Source organism: Miniopterus schreibersii (assembly GCF_964146895.1).
Source record: "Miniopterus schreibersii genome assembly, chromosome: 2".
Lineage (NCBI taxonomy): Eukaryota > Metazoa > Chordata > Mammalia > Chiroptera > Miniopteridae > Miniopterus > Miniopterus schreibersii.
Window position 1 is genome coordinate 75,964,996 of NC_138102.1, and position 12,273 is coordinate 75,977,268.

The 12,273-nt window shown below is 35.5% G+C and overlaps 1 protein-coding gene across 1 annotated transcript in view; it reads right to left on the minus strand.

Annotated features, from left to right (window-relative positions):
* Positions 1-7,654: 7,654 nt before the first annotated feature.
* KPNA3 (karyopherin subunit alpha 3) overlaps positions 7,655-12,273 on the minus strand; it is a 74,494-nt gene continuing 69,875 nt past the window's right edge. Inside the window, exons 13-17 of the mRNA XM_081130197.1 lie at positions 10,590-10,694; positions 10,421-10,492; positions 10,098-10,260; positions 8,374-8,468; positions 7,655-7,829 (exon numbers count right to left, since the gene is read on the minus strand). Of these exons, the coding sequence (XP_080986323.1) occupies positions 7,731-7,829; positions 8,374-8,468; positions 10,098-10,260; positions 10,421-10,492; positions 10,590-10,694 (534 nt within the window). The 3' untranslated portion in view covers positions 7,655-7,730. The remainder of the gene's footprint in view (positions 7,830-8,373; positions 8,469-10,097; positions 10,261-10,420; positions 10,493-10,589; positions 10,695-12,273) is intronic.

Here is a 12,273-nt window from a genome sequence, read left to right on the forward strand (position 1 = left end):
AAAAAGATTGCAACCCTTATTGACCATGTCTGTGTTTTTAATTTTGGGTAGCTAAGTAAAATACAGGATGCTCAGATAAATTTGAGTTTCGGATTTTAAAAAAATGAATTAATTTTAAAGTATATATTTATACTAAAGTATCACTAGGGTACTTATGCTAAAAAAGATTATTTGTTGTTTTAAAATGTGGTATATACATACAATGGAATATTATTCAGCCATAAAAAGGAATGAAATTCTGACACATGCTACTACATGGAAGTACCTTGAGGACATTATGCTGAGTGAAATAAGCCAGTCACAAAAAAAGACAAATACTGTAGAGTCCACTTATATGAGGTATCTAATAGTCATATTCCTAGAGGCAGAAAATAGAATGGTAGTTGCCACCTACTGGGGGAAAGGGAATTGTTTAATGGCTATAGAGTTTCATTTTGCAAGATGAAAAAGTTCTGAAGTGTTGGTTCACAATATAAAAATACTTAACATACTGCACTGTACATTTAATAACGGTTAAGATGGTAAATTTTATGTGTGTTTACCACAATAAAAAAAATTTCTGGGACTGAACACAAGTTCAGTAACTTTCTTCCCTAGTTACTCCCTATATAATTTTTTATATAGCAGATAAAATTATTTATTTATACATTTATTGCTAGTCTCTTGCCACTAGGATATAAGCTCCACAAGGTCAGGAGTTGTGATTGGCTTGTTTACTGCTGTGTCTTTGCATCTATTAGACATTGGCATATTAAATAACTGATGATTGAAGGAGTATGGCCAATTCTGTTAACTTAGAAAACTTACGATCATTTTTTGTGTATTCAACATCTTTCTCAACTGGATTCCCCCCACCAAATACCCTATATCACCCTTTAGTGACTACCCTGCCCTCCCCTTCAGAGTAAAATAAAAACCTGAGAAACTAATTAGATTCATTCTTTTTCTATTCTGTTCCTGCTCTTCAGTCCTTCCTACTCTAGCTTCCACCCTCTTTACTGGTGATACAGCTGTAAGGTGACCAGTGACCGACCCCTGCATCATCAACCCAAAGGACATTTCCCGCTCTTACCCTACTTGACCCCTCAACAGCATCACTGAACACTGAAATCTTTTCCCTCAGTTTTCTGAGAAAACACAGAGCTTTCTACCTTCCTAGCCATACCTTGTTTCCTTTGCAACCTCAGCCTCCACTACATCTCTGTGAAATGCTGGAACCTGACAGTAGCTAGTCCCAAACCCTGTTCTCACTCCAAATGTTGAGTCCAGACTGTCTCATCCTCACCCCTGCTTTAATAACTACCAGAAATAGGCAGAGGATTCAAATGTCTAGCCTGGCCCTCTCCTCTGAGCTCCAGACCGGTATTTCCAACTGCCCTACTTGACAAGTTATTTGCATGTCTCAAGTCAACACAACCAAACTACACTCATCGCCCTCTATTCCCCCGTGAGGCTCTGCCAGTGTTCCCTATCTTGTTACTTCCATTTATCAGTTAAGGCAATCTAGAAACCTAGAAATCATCATCGATACTCCCCTCTCCCTGAACTCCACATCTAAGGCATTGTCAATTCCTGTTCTATTTTAGCTGCCAAGTACCTCCTGATCCCATCCACTTCATGGACCACGCTGTTCACCATCTCTTGCTTCGGTGCTTTACTCTCACGAATGTGATCTCTACACATCACTAAATCCAGAGCACATTTCCTGTCCTTACCTTACCAGCCAGTTATTGTTATTAAACACAATTCTTCCATCACCACTCTTTTTAATACTACCTACCTTTTGGCTGTTAGAATACCAAAATCCACTATGTAAGTTACCAGGCTGTGGGGTCTGACCACCACTTACCTCTTTAGCCCCTCCCTTGCCTCAGTAATCCTCTCAGTTATCTTCGCGGTAGGGGTCCTTGCTTTCTTTCATTTCCCGAATTCCCCACGGTGCTTCCTACATGGCCTTTGTAGGACTGTTTCCTCTACCAGACAGCATTCCCAGGGAATATGCCTTTTCTTCACCATCATCAGCTGTCATTCTGAGAAAACTTTTCTCTGCCTGATAACGGAATATTCTTCACAGAGCTGTTGAAAGGATTGGGTTGGTACTTCTAAATGCCCATACCGGTGGCTGGCACTGAGTAAGGGCTCACTGCCAGCCCGGTTATTACCTTCCTAACTAGGCCAAGTCCCTCTATTTTATACCTTTCCCCCCCTAACATTTGTCATAATTTTTACTTTTGTGTGTGTAAGCATCTTGTGCCCTAGCATAGTACCTGGTATGGGTTATGGTGCCCAAGAAATACTTGAATGTTTCTACAGGCTTAGTCAAAATTCTTATTTATAAAAACTAAAGATATGGAAAGGATACAATCAATAAAAGAATCTGTTGTTGCTATTAGGAAAGCTAGGCTAAAATCAATATAACATTTATAACTCCTTATATTTAGGTTTGAAAGTGTAAATGCCCAACTACTGGGTCAAAGAGAGCTGATGATAGACGGAGCCCAGGCTGTTACTTGATCACAAATCTAATTATGATGAAGCTGGTAAAATAACTGAAACAATCTCCTCCACATTAATAGAATTGTGTCCAGATAACGGAATGTTCCCATTCCATTGTACCCAGAAACTAGTCACATCACACTCAGTTCTTAGGGTCATTGGAATGCATGAAGCTGACAGAAACTACGTCCAGGAATGACTTTATACTCTGGATGGCTGAAATGCATGGATATTAAGGTTGAGGAAGGGAGCTGATAAAAACAAATCTGTCTTCTGCTATCTGGGAACACAATATCTACTCTGAATCATGAATAGTTAATTCTAATGATGGTCATTTAAGAGCTGTGACTTTTGTACATTAAGAAGACTTGGTAACAACTAAAGCTATTCAACAAAGCAGAACAGGCTCATTTGCTTCTCACTTTCCTGACTCTTACTTCTGCTGGGATCTTTCCATAAAATGGCCTGCCTCAAAAATCTGATTTTATCTTTAAAATGTTATGCAGCCCAGCCGGCGTGGCTCAGCAATTGAGCATGGACCTAGGATCCAGGAGATCGAGATTGCATTCCCGTTCAGGGCACATGCCCAGGTTGTGGGCTCGATCCCCAGCGGGGGGCGTGCAGGAGGCAGCCAATCAATGACTCTCTCATCATTGATGTTTCTCTCTCTCCCTCTCTTTGAAATCAATAAAAAAATAAAATGTTATGCAAATGTGTCCTTTATTCTGTAACACTTAGGCTTGTATTACCATACAACTGTTTTACTTACCACCAGGTAAGGTAAAACTGCTATCCAATGAGTGTTTGTGCTGAGTCTTCATACATTACTTGCAACAAGGCCCCAATTATCTTCGGGCACCAGTTTGGAAAAACAAAATTACCCAACAAGGTGGATGGCAATTGGTTAGGGTAGAGAAAAGGAATGTTGTAGAAGAAATTCGTGTAGGAAACACATCCTTTATATTCTGGCTCAGACGTGGTTCCTCTACTTTTAATAATTTTTACTAAACTTGTAAATTTCCTGATGGGGCCAATCGCTCACAATGCTTCAAAGAAGTATATTTTAAAGTATGCTGTGATTGCTCTGGTCCAACCCAGCTTTCCCAGAGAACTTAATTATCTTCAACTAAAAATGTCTGAAAAAACACTGCTCCAGGGCAGTGCTGGGAAGAATGTGGTCCATCAACATGTTTGACTGTTTTACATGCCTTGTTTTTTAGCTACAGAATAAGTTTATGGGTACCTAGTTACCCCATATTCCCATTTCTACCCTAAGTCCTTTGCAAACAGATGAGGCTCAGTACTACCAGGAGTTCCCACGGATGAGTAATTTGGGAATGTGGCTCTGATCTCTCCTGAAACTGAGAATGAAGACAACGCACATTTTTGTCTCCTCTCTTTTTATCTTCTGCACCTGAGGGAAGCCTGGGACTGTTCACAAAACTAAAAGGCATGACTTAGGCTGTCTAATTTGAGTGGAGTTTTGTACAGGAACTGGTGTAGGACACCTGGCAAAACCTGTAGACATTTTTGGCTAAGACTGGGGAGTGGAGAGGTGCTACCGACATCTAGTTGGTAGAACCTAAGGATGCTGCTAAACATCTTAAAATGCACAGGACAGCCCCCCACAACAAAGAATTATCCAGCCTAAAATATCTGTTTCACGGTTTGAGACACCCTGATATAGGCCAAAGTTTGTTGAGGGATTTCATGGGCAAATAAAAAAGACTAAGGATGTGAGAACTCTGCATCCCCTTTCCCAAACACTTTCTCTTGATATAGTACTGAGCCCCATCTCTATATATTTATCTATATCTATATATCCCCTTCTCTATACAGTACTTTTTGAGAATCATTCTACCACTGTTTTTCAGCTAATAAAGTACAAGATTTATATGAACAGTTCCTTTTATACTTCAGACAAATGAGTGGTGGGTTACAGAGCACTCCTTGGTTTATATGCCTTAAGACTTGCAGCTTATTGTACACAAATTATACTATTTTTTCTTTCTCCAAATAGATTTAATTAAAACCCTCCAGTTCAACTAGGGTTAAAAAAAATCATAACCATCACTGTAAGACAACTGATATTCATAAATTTTCACCTGCAGTAATCAAATAATCAATTCCACGAAAAGGACAACCCTTCTGAAGGAAATTACAGCAAATTCTGTAAGAGTACTACCATCACATTTATTTACTTATACACTGATTTCCTTCATAAATAATTTGAAGCTGCATTTTACAAAAGTAAAAATATTTGTATATGCAAAGTTAGGCTGTTCCTTTGTTCTTTTCATTTAAAGCCACACCCTCTATTTAACAGGTTAAAAATTTCAGGTTTACTTCAAATGGTCTTTCTTTAAGTTATGGTATTTAAGCCTGAGATATGCAGAGAGAAGGCCATGTGATGACGAAAGCAGAGACTGGAGTGAAGCAGCTATAAGCCCAAAAATGCCAACAACCACCAGAAGCCAGGAAGAGACAAGGAAGGATCCTCCCCTGGAGCCTAGAGAGAGCATATCCCAGCCATCACCTTGACTTCAGCCTTCTAGCCTCCAGGACTGTGTGATCATAAGTTTCTATTGCTTGAAGCCACCTGGTTGTGGTACTTTGTTACGGCACCTTACGAAATTAATAAAGATTTTGGTACTTAAAGGAGATATTAAAATACAATGAAAGACTAATTCATAATTCACCTCCACTGTTGTTGATGTTTGGAAAACAATTCTGAATTTAAATTTAACCATGCAGAAAACAAAACTAGAAAATGAAGATACTCTTAGAAATAAGTTCTTCAATGTTTTATCATATTTGATAGCAGCTTTTTTTATTGGTTACAAAACCTAAGCCCATATACAAAATTAGGAACACATTTAGATGCCTCTTTTGAAAACGGTTTAGTCTTTTTTTAACTGAGTTTAAAAAAAATAAAAACAATGCAATTTTTCAACACTGTTTTGAAAACTTAAAAGTGCAACAATATACTTAGTTTCCTTTATCTATGAAATGATGCAATTCCAATTCCAAACTGATAAGGTCACAACAAACTGAATCAAGCAAATGCATACATACGTCTGCACTACTTGATGCTAATGTTCACTTACATTAGTGTACACTTAAAACACAAGAGGAAATGGGAATCGGCACAATAGAGGCCCAATTTAATCTCAATGTGTGCAAAATTTAAAAGGTAACTGTCAGTAAGTATGGAGAGTCCAGAAGAAACTAAACTGGAAGGGGTACAATTCACAATATCAAGAAGATTTGGACTTTAAGGGTTTCACCGAAGTTTGTGACCTTAATTATTAATTAGCTTTGATTCTGTTATTTCCTACTTTTAGTGAACACCACACAGTTTCAAAAATTTAGACTACAGTGTCTGAACAGGATGCAGTTACCATATGAAGCTTTAACTCAAAATTTGGATAAAGAAAAAAGGCACAATGAACTTCAACTCAATTTTATGTGCACAAGAGTTGAAAAGTCTGAGCCACCTTAAAGAGAAATTGATTCTAAAATTTATAAAACCTATAAATAATCAGAGGCGAAACCACTATATTAAAACAGATTCTCTAGCAAGTAAAAATCTTGCAGTTTAAACATACGCTTGTATCCACTTTAGATACAAGACAAAATTCACTCTTTAAAGTGGCTCCACCTTGGCAGATACATATATTTGTAATGAATGCACACCTGCTATGTGGTGTTTATCAGTGAAAACACCCCAGCTGATTCACAAAGCTCTGATGGCATCTGTCTCATCTTCATCACAGTAAATATACCCCCCATTGGTAACTAAATTAGTTTAGATTTTCTATCTCTTCACATCAATGCACTGGAAAATTATACCCAGTAAACAATAGTAATAAAACCATTTCTGTCACAGCACAAATTATTCAGTTTTAAAAATTTCAAATTCATATTTTTTCATTAATAACTGGGTCAGACAATTTACCAAAAGCAGTGACTTTACATAGTAATACCAGATTTTGCAGAAGTACTTAAAGATCACTGCAAATCAAGTTTATGTTAAATAACTGCAGATTATTTCTCTACACAGATCCTGTCTGAATCTTTTAATTTGTGAATATGCTTAGAGTAATATCTGAATTAACTTTCCCAATACTCAAAGAATGAAGTTTTATGACACTCCTCAATAGTTGCTGGTTTGTTGCCAACCACATTATCAAAAGCACTGGTTACTAAGTAAAAAATATTTTAAGACTAAATTACAGTAAACATGAAAGCTCCACAGTTTAAACCCAATACAAATCAACCATATCCAATTATCAATTTAAAATGAAAATATTAACTCCTGAAAGCTAAAAGCAAGATTTTCTTTTTTAACATCAACAATGGGTACTTTAGACCTTTGTTTTTTCTTTATAGTCAGGGACTCTTGCTTTCAACTTAAACAGAAGTTCAAGTCCATAACAGGTTGCAGCTCAGGTAAAATACCATGCACAGCATTTGATTACTTCAAAACAGCAGGAACACACAGGCTGAAGTGAGTGGTCAAATAGGGCTTGCTGTTCTCAAAAATTAGGTATAATGGCGAAAGCATTACCATCCATAGCTAAAGTTCTTCCTCCAACCCTGGCTTCTGAGGCAGTTAATAAACACATCAATTACTGGTAGATGAAGTACAGTTTTTTAAAACTTATCTGTTTAATCAATAACCAAGTTTCTTTTTTTAAGTTACTTTTTTTGTGTCAGTTCCACCAATGAAAATCATTTGGCTTGTACTTTAAAATCTATTTTTCCACATAAAGAATATGAAAATATGTTTGTGGAGGACAATGATGGAGGCTCAGATCAGGCTGCACCTCTTTAAAGTCTTCCAATGTGTATATACATCATACCAAAGTGTCTTGATCCACAGCGCACCGTTTTCCAAAGGAATATCAAGTGGAGAGCTGACATGCCACCACTATGGAATATTCTAAACTGGAGACTGCAGTTGTCAGTGTGTGGCACCAGGGAACAGGGAATAAGAGGGCAGTTGAAATTGTTAAGGAGAATTCTAAAACAGTTTAGGAAATCATGCATATGCATTTACAGTCCATGTGATAGTGACTTTTGGCAACTGCAAAGTGACTGAGACATGGCTTGCTTTAGAAGCATCAAAACGAAGAGGCATTTGTGTTTTGGAGCCTTTTGTTGTTCTCATTTGGTGGCCATCTGGTGGTGCTTCATACTGAATGTGGGAAAGATGCTGCACTCAACTGAACTCAAAAATTAAATTCTTTTGTTTGAAGGTTGGCTGTTGGGTCAAAATTGTAAGTACCTCCTTGTGTTGCTTCAGGAATGAGGCTAGGATCTTCATCAATCTATTAAAAGCAAGGAAAAAATCCTGATTACATTAAGATATTATACATTATGGTATAAGCAGAACTGATTTACTTCTTAAGAGAAAATTCTGCATGGGTGTTTTAACCACCTAAAAATATTTAAGTAAATCAATAATATTATTAAGAACTTTAACAATATAAAATTGAACACATATTTAAAAACTACCCTGCTTTTAAGTTCCTGTAATTTTAGATTTATTGTACCTATCTAAACATACTTCATTTCTATAATTACTATCTCTTCCCATTTAACAGATTATAAGTACAACAAGGACTGTTTTTACAATTTTACCTATAATAAAGTTTCAGACATAGTATTTAAGAAAACAGGTTGGTGGAAAACAATCATTAATTTTTTAAATTTAGATTTCTTTAAATAACTGGAAAAATGCCACCTCAAGAATACCTGATAGAAAACAGTATAAACTTAATTCATATTAATAAAAGGAAAATTCTTAGTAAACTTATATATGTATAGGTTTTAATGTACATACAGACACACCATACTTTAATATATACTTACATCATCGCCAGAGAAATACTGATCTATGATTTCAAATGCTAATTTATATATGTCTTCATTTTCATGTTGTTGTAAAACTTCAATTTTCTCTAAACCTGACCAAAAAATAATTAAGTAGATAATAATTAAGCAGATACAATAAAAACTGTGCTCATTTTAATCATGAAAAATCCTAAAGAACTCAGACCACTTTCCCATAGCCTCCAAAGATAACAGTTTGTCTTAAAAATTGATAAAAACCTGAAATGCTCTGGCTGGAGGACCAGTATCCCACTAATTTCTTTCTCTTTAGAAGCCCTTGAGGTACTCTGGTCCTAAGGCAGGGAGTTATAAAAACATCTGAACACTCCATCTGATAGATGAGGAAGCTGTGGCACACAGATGTAAAAGCTTTACTTCAGGTTGTGTGGCAAGTCAGCGACAGAACTAGAACTAAGATCTTCACAGACTGCTTTAATATAATCATACTGTCCCATAGGATAATTTTTATCTTTTTCTTTGTTTTCCAAATGTTACTACTTTTATATAACTACAAAAATAAGCTTTCAGAAACTTAAGGATTAACTGAGAAAAATGTATCTTTAAAGTCTGAAGTAATTTGTTTTAAAAAATGAATAGGGGCTTACATCCTATGGTCACAATGAACTTTAGAAATAATTTTTCAGAACAGTAACTGTACAATGCCTTCATTTATATTCCCAACACATTTACTTCATATATCAGGCACACAAGTCTATAAATGTAATCCTTAACAGTAAATATTCTTCCTTGAAACGTCTTTTTAGCTAGGTTATTTTGAAATAGTTGTATTTTTCTTTATGTAATAATATACAAATTTTAAAAAAGGGAAAATAGGTGTCAAAGATAATAAATGAATAGCACCTTATAAAATTATAATACACAGTATATAGTGTGTATCCTAATTATAAGTATTACTCCCACAGACAAAACCAACTATACTGAAAAAAAGCTGAAGAGTAACAATTCCATAGCTCCAATTTTCTCGGTTAAGTTGTTCTAACCCAGAATACAGAGATATTTCAAATTATCTTAAAATGTAAAGCCTCATAAAACCAGAATGAGTAGTGAGTTAATATTATAAAAATCTGGATTATTTTTTTAAACTTTATTTTTAAATTTTTATTTATTGATTTTTTTTTTAGAGAGCAGAAGGGGGAGAGGAGAGAGAGAAACATACATTGATTTGTTGTTCCTCTTATTCATGCATTCATTGGTTGACTCTTAAATGTTCCCTGACCAGGGATTGAGCCTGCACCTTGGTGTATCAGGACAGTGCTCTAACCAACTGAGCTACCAGGCCAGGACTTAAAATCTGGATTGTTAATTATGTTTTATAACTAATTACTTCTATGACCATCAACAAGACTCCTTAACATCTCTAGAATAATTTTTTCTTATTAAAAAAAATACTTCCAGTCTGATGCGGTAACACTGTGACTTCAAGAGGAGTATTTGTGTTTCCTGAAAAGCAATGTGAATCTCTAGGAAGGTTAAGGAGTGACCTTTACAAACATAAAAGTATGACTGTTCCCTGGAAAATCCTCTTGGAATGCTAATATAGTGAATAAAGAACAGCGATATAATACTCCGATGATGTGACAGCAATGTATCCTCAGGGTTTTTTCTAGTTAGTTGTCTTTTCGGGAACTAATGTTTTAGAGTTCAAGTGCTCAACTATTTTTTTGCAGTAAATCCACTCTTACCTCCACATTCTTCTATTATTTCAGCTATTGTGCTTGCTTCATCACCAGCCATTATCAGAATGTTTTTCAGACCATCTAGAACCACCTGAACAACTTGAGAATCTTTTACTGACAGTAAATTACAGAACGGTGGTATTACATTCTGCTGTACAAGGTACTCAACCTAGACAACAACAGAGAAAAAATATTTTTATTTATATAATTATTTCTTCCTCAAGAAGAACACGGTGCAGGGCTTATAAACAATTAGTAATTCTTAATCATACTACAGCAGTATACTTTCCAGTACTAACAATCATAACAGTTAGTTTCTCCAAACTCACTTGATCTTTTCTGCCACTTATTGTTAAGTTGCTGATTGCCCAAGCAGCTTCTTTTTGTGTTCCAAAGTCCCCCTGAAGATTAAAAAAAAAAAAGATAAATACATTTTTTATTCAAAAAGTCTTAGTTATAATACATTAACATACATTCTGAACTCACAGTATGACTGACCTTAGCAAGCTGATGAATAATCATAGGGATTAATCCAGCATCTATTACAGCTTGAACTTGTTGTTGGTTGCCTGCTGTTATGTTGGAAAGGAACCACACTGCTTCCTATAGTTGAGCAAAATACAAGGCATCTTTATTTGAAAAGTTATATCTTTAATGTGTTTATATATATATTTTAATGTAGTTTATATATATAACAAAATCACCTGAGTTGCACTAAGGGGAAAGCATCTAAAAGTGATTAGGTTATACAGAATCTCCCATTTTAAATAAGTTATAAGAAACTTCTACCCATAATATTTGGGCCCCATTAACCTAGTATTTATCCATTCAATAAAATATATGCCTACTGTAAGTTAGGAACTACTTTGGACAATGGTGACATGGCAGAAAATAAAACAGTGAAAAAAAATCTTTACTCATGCAGCTTATTACATTTTTGATGCATGAGCTCCCTCAAAAAGACAGATGATAACTGAATTTCCTAATAGTTTGTTAAAACTACTTCCAAAAAAGGTGAGTTGCTTTATTATAAAACTATTTACTTACAAGATATATTTAGAAATTAAGCATCTAACTAGTCTAGGATGGGTCTTTATAACAAATCTTATTGCAACCTTAAGGATTTATAAGTCATGAACCAACAGGTTTATTGTAATTTTAGTGTCAGATGTATACCTTTTTCCTCCTCTGAAATTAAAACTTAATTGTAAATCTGTTTTGCCATCCAATTGTGGTAAGATGTTAACAACTGGTGAATCAGTGTTTATAGTATATGAGGGTTCACTACAGTATTGTTGTAAAAATCTTGTAGGTTTGAAACTTTTCTAACCAAAATGTTGAGGGAATAAAACCAAGTTGGTAACTTCTACCTCCAGGGTCCCACGATGGTCCCAAGATGCAAACAACAAAAATGCTCCAGGTGTAAAGCTTCTGAAGCAACTGACTACTTGCCAAAGCTGAGTATCTATATGACCTCTTTTTCTTCCTCCCATGGTACCTTCCTTGAGCATACTGAATCATAGACTGAACTTCCCTCCACCCATTTCTGTCTGTCTTCCAATTATGGAATATATTTAGCTATAAAAATCACCTACATTATTGAAACTTCTACAGCAAAAGTAACTGGACCAGAGTCTAAAAGACTCTGGCTTTTTTCCCTTCAGTGGAACAAATGTCTATCTATAAAATGTGATTTCTGACAACATACGTTTCTCTAAGAATCCAACTGTTATAGTCAAGCAACTACATAAATATAGCTATGACAGAAGAAAATGAACAATTATGCTGGTTTGGGGGATGGTGATATTTCAGGCAGCTAAAACTGCATTAAACTAAATGCAAATAGATCAAAACCATGAGACACCACTTCATACCAGTAGGGTGGTAACAACAACAATAATAAAAATAAAAGGAACCCTTATCATTGCTTATTGAAAATGTAAAATCATACAGCCACTATAGAAAACAGTTTGGCAGTTCCTCAAAAAGGTAAACATAGAATTATCACATGACTGGCAATTCTACTCCTAGATATATACCCAAAGGAACTGAAAGCAGGGACTAAAACAGACACTTGTATGCCAATGTTCATAGCAGCATTATTCACATTAGCCAAAAGGTAAAAACAATCCAAGCTTCCATCAACAGGTGAGTGAAAAACCAAAATGTGGTATTTATGTAC